The sequence below is a fragment of the Notamacropus eugenii genome, chromosome 1, assembly GCF_028372415.1.
Source record: "Notamacropus eugenii isolate mMacEug1 chromosome 1, mMacEug1.pri_v2, whole genome shotgun sequence".
NCBI lineage: Eukaryota > Metazoa > Chordata > Mammalia > Diprotodontia > Macropodidae > Notamacropus > Notamacropus eugenii.
The window spans coordinates 594,906,520-594,921,659 of NC_092872.1; the positions used below are offsets into that span (position 1 = coordinate 594,906,520).

General features: G+C 39.5%; 1 protein-coding gene across 2 annotated transcripts in view; it reads left to right on the forward strand.

Annotated features, from left to right (window-relative positions):
• Positions 1-15,140, forward strand: part of SLC24A3 (solute carrier family 24 member 3) — a 769,449-nt gene that overhangs the window by 688,573 nt on the left and 65,736 nt on the right. The window contains exons 10-12 of one of the 2 annotated variants that reach the window (XM_072634553.1): positions 1,957-2,102; positions 3,728-3,888; positions 4,921-5,203. In XM_072634553.1, coding sequence (XP_072490654.1) covers positions 1,957-2,102; positions 3,728-3,888; positions 4,921-5,203 — 590 coding nt within the window. The remainder of the gene's footprint in view (positions 1-1,956; positions 2,103-3,727; positions 3,889-4,920; positions 5,204-15,140) is intronic. The other variant, XM_072634554.1, reaches the window with a different exon arrangement.

The following is a 15,140-nucleotide window of genomic DNA, read 5'->3' on the forward strand; positions in this document are numbered from 1 at the left end:
TTCCTCATCTGTCAAATGAGTTGGAGAAGAAAATGGCAAACCATCCAGTATCTTTGCCAAGCAAACCCCAAATGGGGTCATGGAGAGTAGGACAGGACTGAAACGACTGAACAGCAACAATAATTTGAACCATAAGGGAAGGATCACAGAATGATAGAATTTAAAGCTGGAAGAGGTATACAGATCAGCCTCAACCTAGTCCAACTCCTTCCTTTACAGAGAAAACTTGGGCCTCAAGGTTAAGTGACTTACCCAAAGTCACAAGTCAAGATTTAAATCTTGAGCATCTGGCTTCAGATTTCTTCATGTTCTTAACACTTTGACAGACTGCTCAAAGCACTCCTCTGTGGCTAATATCCCAGCAATCAGCTTCTTCCCAGAGAGGTTCCTGCCTTCCCCTCCTATGATGTGCCAGCTTTAGTACTGTGTGGTGCCTTCTCTTAGATACCATAAGAAATATCACTGGCTTGCCTTTCCCCTGCAAAGAAATGTCATATAAAGCCTGAGAATTATAGTTCAGAAATAATGCACAAGTTCAGTTTCACACAGTACTATCGTAAAGCAAATACAACAACCTCTGAAAACCACCACCAACCAGCTCCTTTGACTAACAGCCAATTGTCAGCTAGTAAAATGTGAGGCATAACTGCCTGGGTTAAAACCATTCATCCTCCCCCAAGCTAGGATCTGATGGTAAAGACACTAGAATTCCAAACTACAGGATATAGACTCTTAGCAGTTGTTTCATGTTTTACCACAGTTTTTGGTTTGTCAGTCCAAAGATTGCTGGAAATTTCAGAGCACAGGCTGAGATGAATGTCTCAAAAACCATATTCACCTCACAGAGTTGCCACAGTCCATCCTCGTGTTTTGACAACCTAGCACCCACCCCTTTACACATACCCTCACTGAAAAGGTCATAAAATCATAGATTTAGAGCTTTGAAGGAATCTTAGGAGACATTAGGACCAATCCATTTGTCATGGCTGAAATTTAACAAAGAGATAAACTAAGGCACATTTCTCTGAGCAACATAATATTTGTTAGCAGGGGTGTGCTGCCTGTCAATATATGGATCAAGGATTGCCTCCAAAGACCTCGAGGAAAAAAAAACAGCTTCCCTTTTATAGGTTTTGGGGAGTACTGAACAAAGAACAGAACAGGGTAGATAACCTCATGGACTAGAGGATAATATGATTAGTTACAGAGCTGAGCAAGGGGAACAATATGATTGGTTAGAAGTTTGGAACAGGGGATTAGCAATGACCTCCTCCTTCCCTCCTCCAGGTGCTAGATAATGGGCCAAACTTTTGGACAGCAAACCAGATGTCCTTGAAAGATAACATGGTGGTGTAAAGATATTAGACCCAATTCCCTTTTGTTCACATGCTTTCCCGAAGGTCAGCTAAATTCCTCAAGGCACGAACAGATCAGTGATTGGCAGGAGAGTTAAATTTTTAAACTTAAGTCATTACAGACCAGCTGAATTCTGAACCAAGTTTAGAGACAAAGAACCATGACTCTAAACAGTTGCACGACAAAAGTAAATAGGATCAATTAAAAATGTTACAGGATCAATTCAGTCTTCTTACATTCTTTGTAGAGATGGGGAACTGTGATTTATTACAGATAGTAATAAGCAGAGGCAGAATTTGAATCCAGGTCCTCTGACTCCAAACCTAGAACTTTTTCCCATTACATGGTAGTAAAGAAAGCCAACTGTATTTATGCATGGTGTTTGTGAGACAAGTTGTGGAGTCCAAAGGGAATGTGGGCATTAGAAAAATAACAATAATGTAAGCTGGTAAAGTTCAGGTGTTTCTCATGGGTACTTAGCCCAATAAAAGCCATGCAGATGAAGTGGCATCATTGGAACAGCCACACTTGTGCTCAGGAATGGAGAAAAGTTGCCCAAATTCCCTGAAGTTCTTTTTTGTTTCATTTTCCTCCCTTTAGATACAATGCTTGCATACATCAGTGCTTTGAAAGGAGGACAAAGAGTGCTGGGAACATGGTCAATGGTTTGGCCAATAATGCAGAAATTGATGACAACAGCAATTGTGATGCAACGGTAGTGCTCCTTAAGAAAGGTAACCGCGAAGGTACAAAACTCCTGGAGGCAAATACTAGAAAATGACTCATTCTACCTGTTTCCAAAGCTTCACAGAAGGTATGGGCAACTGCTCAAGGAAGCTGATCACGATTATTAGGATTAAAAATGTCAGGTATTCAACCAAACATTCTTTATGACCAAGGATCCTATATTGCATATCCCATACTGGGCACCTAAAGGAGCAAGTCTCCTGGGGCAGGTGATTAGATAAGAGGTTCAGTGTTTCTTTTATTCCCAGTTCATCTTTAAATACAAGAGGAGAACAGAGGTTCATATCTAGAGACTAACCAACTTAAAAAAAATTCGTGAAAGTTCTTAAACTAAATGTAACGTCTGGTGATTTAGTGAAGTAAGGTGACACAACAGTCTAAATATATTTTCAAACTACATAGCCTCAGTTGCCAGTATTTGAAGTGGGCACATAAAATTACTTGTTTTCAAAGAGACTCAACTAGAGCATTTAACTAATTCATTGAAATACTAAAAGGCAATAATTTAGTATGATGGCTCCATTCGGTTGAACAAATAATATTTCTTTATATGGTAGCACACACAATTTAATTCAAGCTGCAATGTTTTATTTTTCATTAACATAGCAGCTATTCTGCCTTAATTAATTTCCCTTTCAAAACTTCCCCTTGAATTGCTGAGGTTTTGCTTTTTTTCCCCCTCTGTTTCACACAGACTTTTTTTGGATCCAAAAGAAATTTTAAGACATACAGATTATTTCTAATTTCTTCCCTGTCCTTCCACTGAAGTCTGTAGATGATTGTTCCACTTCATAAATTAAAGAACTTGTAAAATGTTTCCTGGCAAATATTTTCACGTTTCATGAAAGACTAGGTCTTTGGGACTTAGGCATTTGGTTGCATTCTGTCCTGGGGCTTCATTCCAGTACATGTATCCTGGCCTGTTTATACTCCAAAAAAAGGAATAGTCCCAGAGAACCAGAGTAATTAGCCCAAGTTTACTCAATATATTTAAAAGATTTTTTTCAGAAATCTGTGGCTTAGAAAACGGGAAAATTCTGGGATAGCATGAGCATAGATATGGGATGCTTTTCAAAAGAGCTCATGTTCTTTGGCAAGTATGGGAGGAATAACTAGATTTTTTAGTATAGGAAGCTGTATACTACAGAGAATTCTGATGTAACTAACAGATCATTATAAACATTCCTGAAAAATGAGGAAAAAATATGGGGGGGGGGAATACATACACACACACACACACATATAACACTGAAGATATAAAGATGAGGAAGTCAACCTTTTCTACTGAATACATCTGAGTGAAACAAGAACAGACCATTGAAAGCTAGAGTTTACTTTCAAATGGCTTAGTTAACATATAAGTGAATGATGAATGTCACATTCAGACTCACATTCCAGATTTAGAGTTCAGAGGGACTTTGAAAATTATCTAGTCCAACCCTGTTTTGTTACCAGTAAGAAAACTGAGCCCAGTTTACATGAATTTCCTCTAAAAACAGCTACTGAACACCTTTCACCAGTTACAAAAAGTTTTTAATTTGTTATTTGGACTCTTATCTAAGTGGCACTTGTCACATATCTTGCTACTTTCCCATCTTGACTTGAGTTTTTCCTATTTACACAGCAAATTTCCACCGCAAAGCTTCAGTGATCATGGTCGATGAGCTGCTATCAGCATATCCACATCAGCTCTCTTTTTCTGAGGCCGGACTCCGGATCATGATTACCAGCCACTTTCCCCCCAAAACTAGACTCTCCATGGCCAGCCGTATGTTGATTAATGAGGTAATGCCCAGCTCTTCTGGAAATGGGACAAAGGGAGAGGGAGGCAATATTTTCAGAGGGCCTGAGTACAAAGTTTCTACCTATAAATTCAAAACATTAATAAACTGTGATTTCATGAGGGTACAAAATTGCTGGTGAAGGAACTCACTTCACTGATAGAGACTGAAAAGGATCATGGATATTAGAGTAGGAGTAGATAGGACTTAGTAGATAAGTGTTAGGAAATGGACTGAAATATTGAGAAGCAACCTACTGTGTTCCTTCAGTATCGGAGGCAGGATTAGAACTCAAGTCTTCCTGATGCCAAGCTCAATGCTTTCCACCAGACCAGGCTCCATCATAATATAACCAATAATTGCCCAACAGCCATTTCCCAAAAGCCCACTGCTTACTCGGCAAGAGGCAAGTTCTTTCACCATCCTTTCCATCACATTTTGTGAGATAGGAATCTAACTGTGGTATAGACAACATTTTAGAGCACTCTCTCAACTTCCTTTTGGGAGTTTTGGTGTGTGTGTGTGTGTGTGTGTGTGTGTGTGTGTGTGTGTGTGTGTGTGTGTGTGTGTGTGTGTGTGTGTATTTAAGCTCTTGGTTCCCTACCTTCTCTCTTAGTTTTCTTGCAGTTTTCAGCATCCATTTTTAATAATATACCATCATGAAAACTTGCACTATGAGAGCTGGGTGCTTTAAAGAGGCTGTTGATGAAATTAATGTAAAGATATTCCATTGTCCCAATTACCCTACTCCCACTTACACCTTTATGTGGTCTGCACTTTGGATTTTGCAGACATGCAAAAATGTTTGCTGAGCTAGCTATTATTTTGAGTAATCACCAGACTCATTTAGTAGCTCGTTTAAAGGTGACTCCAGGGTCTGCTGGAAAATCCTATGCCACTTTCTTCGTGACTAGGTTATATAAATTCTGACAACCTACATTTGAGGTCTGCCCTTTCTTACCAAGAGTCTGCACCATTTACAGTCCTTTCAGTTACTCTAGCCAAGTAAAGAATATGTGAACTTTTTCCCCTCCAGAGGCAAAGATTAATAAACAGCAGAGCATATGCAAATGGAGAGTCAGAGGTGGCCATCAAAATCCCCATCAAGCATGCTGTTGAGAATGGAACAGGACCCAGCAATGCCCCAGAGAGGGGTGCGAATGGGACCCGAAGGGACGATGATGTCACTGAGGCTGGCAATGAAACTGAGAATGAAAACGAAGACAATGAGAACAATGAGAATGATGAAGAAGAAGAAGATGATGATGATGATGATGATGATGATGATGAAGGACCTTACACTCCATTCGACCCACCCTGTAAGAGGTCCTAAGTCCTTGCTTGTGTTTGGGAATAATTTTAACCCCATGGGACCTGAAAATAATTTTCATCATCTAATGAGTCAATGCACATGTATTTTTGTTTGTTTGTTTTGATGACTCATTTTCAGTCATGTCTCCATGACCCCATTTGGAATTTTCTTGGAAAAAAATACTGGTGTAGTTTGCTATTTTCTTCTCCAGCCCATCTTATAGATGAAGAACTGAGGCAAACACGGTTAAGTGACTTGCCCAGGGTCACACAACTAGTAAATGTCTGAGGCCAGATTTGAACTCATGAAAATGAGTCTTCCTGATTCCAAGTCCAGTGTTCTATCCACTAGCTGCCTCAACACATGTATGTTGAACATAAAAATACATGCTATTATGGTGAATTCCATTCACTATTAAATACTTAATACTGAATGGAGTTTAAATATTAACTTCCATCTTTCACTCTGCATCCAGATAGGCTTCCAGAAACTGTATTCTCTAGTTTTGTAATAGGATTTTAAAAATAAACACATATATTAAGTCTTAATATATTATTAATATTAGTATATTATGCCTTGCTGTAGTAAAGAAATGCTTACATACTCAAGTATGAATCACAGTCACTGGTCACTTGAAACAGTACCAGGTTTTGGCTACCATGTATGGTTTATCCCTCATTCTCAAAGAGGACCATGACATCAGGAAAATGATGACATGTCTTGCAATTGAATTGGATTCTAATGAGGGAGGGCTGTGCAAAGTCACCAGCCTCACTTTCTCCTCCAGAGTCATCTGGGTCCAGTGGCCAGATATAGTGTGTGTGTGTATGTATACACACACACACATACATATATATACACACATACATACATATACCTATAAATACATATATATGTATGTGTGTATCTATATGTATATGTATATAGATACACATACCAGTGAACTCCAACTGGAGTCTCCAGATAGTAGAGAGACAGCTATAGAGGAGCCCATTGGGAGGCAGGAGAAAGAAGAAACAGAGAAGGAAGTGATTTGGTACCCCACATGCACAGTATGTGCCTACCCACTGGCTTTAAACAAGATAGTGGTTACTAAATTAGGAGGCTTAAGATCGTGACTCCAGCAGCATGCATAGGAAATTATTGCGGTGGGGAAATTGTTAGGCCTTGAGCCAAGCAAGCAAGGGAAAGGAGAGCAGTGCACCTGAGCCTAAATGCTCTGCCTCCAGCCTCCTTCCCATCCACCAGACAACAAGATTTGATCTGTGGCGCATCATCATTAGTAGTAATTAGGGCTCTTTGTCAAGAAGTCTATAATTAGTTGAAATCTTGGTTGTACTTCCCCTCTTCTTATCTTAGTGTTTTCCAAGAGAGTTTGGTACGTATGGTGTAATAATGATGACATTTATACAGCAGTTTTAAGTTTAAAGAGTGTTTTACAGACATTACCTCATTTTGAGCTTTATAAACCACTCTTTACAATCGGTATTGTCCTCATTTTACCAATGAGGAAAGTAAGACTAAGTCTCCTACTGGTGGAACTTCACCTGAGGGGAAAAGTTATTTTGGGGGAGTGAGGACTTCCTCTTTTCCTTAAATTATACCATGAATGGGAATTTAGACCCTTTTAGGAGAGATATAGCACTCGTAACTCTAGAGGTAAGAGTTCCACTGTACTCTGCTTTGTCTAATGTGTATTCAACTTTTACTGTGTTATGAACTCTTTTGTCATTCCAGTAAAGCCTAGGGACCCCTTCTCAAAATAATGCTTTAAATATTTGGAGGAAATGGTCATTTCAGTTAGAATTTAGCTACTGTTGATTTTTTCCATCCAAGTTCATGGACACTCTGAAATCTACCCATGGGTCTCTTGAGGATCCATGGAGCCAAGAACTCCTAGTCTAGACCATATCTGGCATGTTGTGTTCAGTTCTGGGCATAACATTATAAGGAAGTCATTGAAAAGCTAGCACAAGTGCATAGAAGAGGAAGCAGTATGGTTGGAGGCACCAGAGAACAATGCAATGCAAAGGCCAACTGAAGGAACTGAGATGTTCTAACATGGAGAAGAGACAACTCAAGGGGACATGATAGCTGTCTTCAAGTACTTAAAGGGCTGTCATGTGGAAGACAAAGGCAACATGAAAGAGTGGGTAAAGAGCAGGCCTCAGAGACAGGAAGAGCTGGCTTCATGTTGTGCCTCTGATGGGGCTGTGTGACCTTGGGCAAGACTCTAGACAGTTCTCTAAAGACTCAACATTGCAGAAAGGGCATCAACCTTTACTGGTAGAGGTTTTCTCAACCAAGCATGCCCTCACTAGCAAAATTACAAAATCCAGTCTCTATCCCACATGGAAAGGGGATTAGATTTCAGCATGACGTAGTGGAAAGGGCATTGGATTTGAGGTCTAAAGACCTGGCTTGGGCATATGTCTCTGTTGCACACTAAGTGTGTGACCTTGAGGAGGTCCTCCTATAGGAATCTATTTTCCTCATCTATAAAATGAGAAGTTTGGATAAGATGGTCTCTAAGTTCCCTCCTAACAATCTATCAATTTAAAGTCAATTTTTATTTATTAATTGTTTTTTTTGCTTAGCCTCAGAGGAAAAAACCTGAGAATAATGGGTATAAATTGTAGAGGGGAATATTTAAACTTGACATGTGCTAATGATTAGAGCTAACAAAAAGTGGAATGGGCTGCTGCTTCAGGATTCTCCCTTTACTAGAGGTCTCAAAAATAAGATGGCATGGCCGCTTTTCAGGGATGCTGCAGAGGGGATGCCTATTTAGGCAGAGTTGGAACAGATTGTCTGTGGAGTTTCTTTCAATTCTGATATTCTGTGGTTCTGTTACTGCTTATTTTACACTATTGAAAAAGTCAGTCCTTTGCCCATGTGAAAGTGGCATGGACCTTCACCTTTGCCCACCTGACTCAGATCAGAGTGGACAACATGCAGTATATAATCCACAGCTCTCTGAGGGCTGGGCAGGAATTTGATCCATGGTCAACATCTAAACAAATTAAATAACATATGTAAGGTGTTTTAGACATTTTAAATTGCTACATAAACACTACTTATTATTATCATTAAAATAACAATAACCAAAAATAAATCTATTTTTGGATAAGTTCCATACTTATCACCATCGTTATCATCATCAATAATAATAATAATAACCAGGAATTAGTAGGAAGTTCCATAATTATTAGTTTCCCTAAGAAAACCAGGGCCAGGACTATCAAATTTTTACTTGTTGGCAGTGTTTTCAGGGTAGAAAAGATCAGCCATTCTGGCCACTCACTGATACATTTTTCTTTTCCTTCCCTCCTAGACCATAAGAAAAAAAAATAATTTTGAATATCTTAGTGGGGAAGAGGACTGGATGTGTGCCTTAATTATTATAGGGAACTTCTGTGTGAGGAGACTTCCTCTACCAATGTAGGTCAGCATCTTCTGTCACTCATAGTCTCATATAGTAGGGGCAAGTAGGTGGTGAAAATAGATAGAGCACCGAGCGTGGAGTCAGGAACACCAGAGTTCAAACCCAAGCTCAAACACTACTAGCAATGGGGCCTTGGGTAAGTCACTTAATCTCAGTTTCTTCATCTGTAAAATGGGATATCTCCCAAGGTTATTGTGAGAATCAAATGAGAGCATATTTGTAAAGTGCTTGGCACAGGGTCTGGTGCTATATAAATACTAGCTATCGTCATCAATATGATTATCATTATTATCTAGGTAGTGGGGTAGCTAGAGCCCTAGGCTTGTGGTCAGGAACACCTAAGTTCAAATCCAGCCTTAGACATTTACTACCTGAGGAACAGTGGGCAAGTCACCTAACCTCTGTTTCAGTTTCCTCTGCAAAATGGGGATAACAATAGTACCAACTTCCTAGAGTTGTTAGGCTAAAATGGGAATATTTGTAAAGTGCTTTGCAAACCTTAAAGCACTCTGTAAATTATAGTAGTAGTAGTAGTGCTGCTGGTGGTGGTGGTGGTGGTGGTGGTGGTGGTAGTAGAGTAGAAGTAGTAGTTAGTAGTCATAGTAGTAGTAGTAGTAGTAGTAGAATAGAAGTAGTAGTAGTCGTCGTCATCATCCTAGTAGTAGCAGAAGAAGAAAAAGAAGAACTGAAAAGTTAAATGATTTATGCAGTTACCAAGCCCATATGTACAGGGGCAGGCTGCCTAAATACTCTGCTACCTTACATCTCTTTAACTACCATAATCTGAAATACTGCTCCATTCCTCCAATTGAAATCCTTTGTTAGAATTCCATTATGGGAGCTTGCAGCTAAGCTTTGGGGAAAGTTTGTTTTGCTGATGTCTTTCTCCAATTAAAAAATGGCCAGGTGAATTATGTACTTTTTCCGGATACTGGTGCCTGTTACCATTTTAGAAGCCCTTCACGCAGTATGCACATTCATTCCAGCAGACAGATTCTGAAGAGTGTCAAGGCAAGTAAACTTTGGCCCAGGGCCTTGGTCACTGCATTGTGTTTTTAGACTGAGACCCATTCTCCATAATCCAGTCTGCTACTCTTGTCTCTTGACTTCTGCTTCCTTCCACAAATGAATTCTAGTCACAATGATAGAATAGATCATTCTGGGAAAGGATTGCACAAGACCTTTAATTCTGTCCCCCTAATTTTAGGTGATGCTCTGTCTTGAAGATTTAGACATAGTGACCCCATTCCAACTTATTTTGGAAACCTTAAATCACTATATATGACTGTTAACTATTGATATTATTAATAAAGAAGACCCTAGACACTTTTTGCATGTTCTCATCAATGCTAAATAAGCAAAGATGGACAGCAGCTGGGGAATTCCACCCCTCCAACTTATTAAAAGATCCCACTCATATCTTTGGGGCCCTTGGATCCTTCCTGAATAAGAGGAACAGGAGATGCAAGTACTGGATTTAGAGACTAAGAACATGCATTCAAATTCTAACTCTACCAGCTTCTACCTATGTGAGCTCGGCCAAGTTCTTCTACTTCCCCATACCTGACTTTCCTCATCTGCAAAATGAGGGAGTTGGATTAGAGTTAGCCATTCCAGGGCTAAGCTTATAATTCAATGCCAGCTCGGTTAGTCTTTCCATAATTAATGGGAAATCCTTGTGTTGCTTCTCCATTTTTGTGTAGTCTGATAGGATTCTGTTCTTATAGCACAAGTTGTAGGAGCCAAAGAGTCTTAAAGCAACCCAAAGCTATCAGTCCCATACCAGGGATTCCAGCAATTCCTCTGAGGTATTGCAGAGTAGTGCTGAGCTCTGCTCATCCCTTCTGCTGAAATGGGGCATGGGAGTACCCAGTTAAATGTGCCTCTTTTCTCCTGTGCCTCATTATCTCCTGGAGTTAGGTCTTAATAAACCTCATTTGTGGGCTCAGGATCTTGCTGTTAAAGCAGGAAGACCTTATAGCGAAGTCATATGCTTCCCCTTCCAGTCATGATTGTCCCTGAAATGATGAGCCAGATTCCCGTGTTCTGTAACTCTAACCTATAAGCCAGCAGAATGCACCTGAACCCCAAAGTTAATGGAGGTATGCCCAGATGTCACTTTCTTCATTAGCTCTTGTTGTTTCATGACCTCATTTGGGATTTCTTTGGCAGAGACACTGAAGTAGTTTTGCCATTTTCTTCTCCAGCTCATTTTACAGATGAGAAAACCGAGGCAAACAGGGTTAAGTGAGTTGCCCAGGGTCACACAGCTAGTAAGTGTCTAATGCCAGATTTGAACTCAGGTCTTCCTGACTCCAGGTCCAGCACTCTATCCACTATGCCACCTAGATGTCCCATTTGTACAATAGACAAAATCTTCGCCCTGTCTAATTCACTGTATTCAGGGCAACACTTTGTAAATCACACAAAAAATTTTAGAAATGTGTGATATTATTTTATCCTTTCTTGACAATCATGTTTTTATTTTGAGTTCAAATTCTTTCCTTTCCTAGTCTACCCCTTCCCTTACCCACTGAAAAGGCAAGAAATATGGTACCCATTACACATGTAATATCATGCAAAACATATTTCCATATTGGCCATGTTGCAAAAAGCAGCAAGAAAAATAAAGTGAAAAAATATGCTTCAATCTGCAATCACCAGTTTTATGAGATATGATTTTTAACAAATCAAGTATACTTGTATCCCTGAGGCCTGTTCATTTGAATGGCTGATAGTGTCATGAATGCAGAAGACCAAGGTTTGAGTCTGAGTTCTGCTATTTATTGTCTGTTCATTGGTGAAATCACTTCAGTTTTCTAGACATCAGTTTCCTATTCTGCAAAATGATGAATACTCAATGGTCAGTAAGTCCCTGCTAGCTCTCAATCCTGTGATCCCAAACAATCTCTGCCTGTCACCATTTGCCCTCTTGCGGTCATCCTTAGGACACATAGATCTTTGTCCCTGCCTGCCAGCCGTAGCTTTCTCTCACAGGGTCAAGAACTGCAGTTGGAGCTTATCCATTCTGATATTTACTGTCGTCGTCAAACTGCAAAGGTCATTTATTGTTCCGAGAATCAAAAGCTGCTTCTCTGCCCCCCACAACTTGTCATGGGGTCAATGAAATTAAGGCTTCACCGTCGTTACATTGGACTAAATGAAATTAAAAATATGCAATTTCCAGCAATTTTAATAGGAGTCTTCCCTCAACCCCCCATTCATTCAGGAAATTGAAACAGGGTGGGGTGAATTTTAATATAGGTAATATGTTTTTAACACCTTCTGTGCATCTAAAGTGATTATTAGTTTAATAACAAAAATGTATCATTTAAATCTTTTGATTTGGTCTACAATTATCATATTTGGCATAGCTAGTTTAAAAACAGAATTGCAAATGTATTAATTTACATTCAAATTTGTCCTTAGTTTTTGATACATAATATAACAACAACTCCAAGGAACCTGAAAAGTATTTCTTTGAGGGCAGGAATTATTTCATCTTTGTATCCCTCATCAGTCACTTTATTCAGTTATATCTGACTGTTTGTGACCCCATTTGGAGTTTTCTTGGCAGAGATACCAGAGTGGTTTGCCATTTCCTTCTCTAGCTCATTTTATAGATGAGGAAACTGAGTCAAATAGGGTTAAGTGACTTGCCTTGGGTCACACAGCTAGTAAGTACCTGAGGCTGGATTTGAACTCAGATCTTCCTGACTCTAGGCCTGTCACTCTAACCACTGTGCCACTTAGCGGCTCCATTGTGCCTCACACAATGTCTGGCATATAGGTGGTAATTACTGAACTCTGGTTGAATGATTACTTGACTGATCTCTTAGTTTATGAAAATTAGCCAGAAATTTGACAAACATGGAAGAAGATCATCTTTATAGCAATAAAAATAACATTTTCTTATATATCTCCTCCAGTCTCAAATAAATAAAGGAAGTGGTCACTTTCAGAAAAAGAAATAAGAAAAAAGTTTTGTTTTTTGTTTTTTTGGTGGAACCCCTTTGCCTATTGACATATTGGTTTATTTCTTGATATGCCCTAGTTTTCAAACGTAGATCAATGGCTTTCATAAGCCACTGAGAAGTTGAGTCAGAGGTTGCATCAAGCAAATTCTGAAGCTCCCTTTCACCCCTTTGGCCAGAGATGTGGGTTAATGGCCAGTCCCTGACACCTGTCAAGAGGATAGCGAGAGTTTGGGGGAAACAAGTGCCTTCACTGACCTTGAACGTATCACTTCACTTTTCTAGACATCAGTCTCCTGTTCTGTAAAAGGATGGCTTAGACTCAGTGTCCAGTAATTGCCTTCCAACTCTCAGACCTGTGTTGTCAGATCATCTTTGCCTACTGCCTTTGCCCTCTTGTGGTCAACTTTAGGACACAGATTTGTGTTTAAAGCTGAGGCTGCATGACATGAAATATGTTTGACTGTGCTTACCAGAAAGTGGAAGCACCAGGACAGAAAATACAAAGTTTTTCTCAAATAAAGAGAGCCAAAAGTAGAAGAGGCTTAGGCCGCCACAATGAACACAATTTATCTTCAGACAAGGCCTCTGCATCTCCAACTTCTTTGTGAGCTGAGTGTTTTCTTACTCCATGAAGTAGCAAAAAAATATACTAGATACAGAGGTCCTGAAAAAAACAAATTTTAATAAGAGGGTTGAGGAGAAAGAAAATTTTTTTTACTGGTTTGCTTTTTGCCCTCTAAGAACTACAATCACCCCATTCCCTTCCAAAATTTAGAAAATTTGAAAAACATTAAACTGAGTTTTTTTAGGAAGAAAATACAGTTAAAGTTCATCTTCTGCAAAAAATAGGGGGTCAAATTAGACAATGTAGTTTTCACCTGAATGACACAGATAAAAACAATTTCCCCTTCCTCACTACAAATCCACATGCATCTCCACTTCCACGTACAAAAGAAAAAAGAGACTTCATCAAGAAATGGGAAACATTTTGTCACCAACCATTTCATGGTGCCGCAAAGCTTTTGGATCCAAGGTTAAATAGCAAAAACTTTAGAATGTTACAATATTCAAGGAGATTTCAAAATAGCTGACATTATATTGTGTTTTAGGGTTGAGAGAGTGCTTGTACATTAAGTTATTTGATCCTCACAATCAGTCCATGAGCCACTCTATAGTAAGGACCTACAATGTTCCAGACCTGTAACATGCTCACATTCTAATAGAGGAACACAACACACATAGAGGACTAGTACCCAGGGAGGAATATCTTGGTAATGTTGATTTAATTACAGTTTTTTCAGAACTAGAGTAGCAAAGGGAGTAGAGGGACGGTGTATGCACAGTGGCATGTCATGAAGACTGAATAAATGAATACATGGTTCATCCATCAAGGCAAAATGTAGACAAAATATGTCTGTCAGATTGGTGGCTGTGAGGAGGTTCTGGGAAATGTATTCACCAAAACTGGGATATTCTTGGCTGCTGTGAATTCCACATATATTAAAATAGTAAGTCCTGAAATTATTGACAATATTATTATCTCTTCTGTGTTAGGAGTTAATTTGCAAACCCACAAGGGTGGGGCTTTTCTTCCCAGCTAATTTTTGGCTACTCAGTACAAACAATAGCTACTCTTGTTGGTGAGAAGTTCTTATGTAGGAGTCCATCTTTCAGCCTGTTCCTTTCTCTTCTTTATTCTTACCACTTATCAGACTTTAGCCACTATCTAGCCATGCCTTGTCTCTTCAATGGCGCATCACCTTCTGTCCCCACAAGGAGGTTACCTCTCTTCCCAAGGTCTCTGGAAGAAAGGGCAAGCAAGACCTCGAGTAGGCAAGGTCTATTGTCAACACCTCCTCACTTCCCTTATGTGTCCTTCTCCAGGCTCCCAATTCTTCTTCTTACTTCTCTTCCAACTAATGCCCTCAAATAGCCCAGTGGCTGAGACTTGATGGCCACAGGTGCACCATATTTGAAAATTACCTACTTGTACTCTCATCACAAATCCTAGTTGCTCCAAGATAATGGAGGCAAAGTTAATTTGCAAAACTACGTTATCCTTATCAGGAGAAATATCTTTGCTGTGGTCTTTCTTTTGGCCAAATGCTGATATCAGTGAGCAGAGGAACCGCATCTCTTCATTGGTCCCCATTAGACACTTGTAATGTGAAACAATTCCACAAGGTGCCGCTGTGTTCATTGAAAGCCAAACACTCTTCCCAAAAATAGACCATACTCAGAGTTCAACATTTCTTAAGTTACAGCGTCAAAGACATAAGCTATTTACTTAAAGATTTGGCCTCTTTTTAAAAAATGAGATGTACATATTTTCCTTTCCATTCGTGCATCTATGCCAGGTACCTGGTTGAAATTAAAATTCCCCACCAAATTGTTTAAACAAATGACTCTTAACCATACTGCTGGCCTCAGCAGTCAGCAAGTAACTTGACAGCAGTTGTGGTCTGCGTCTCCTACTTCCTGTCCCAAAAGAGGAACAGAAGCAGGAGTTGATGGAACTCACA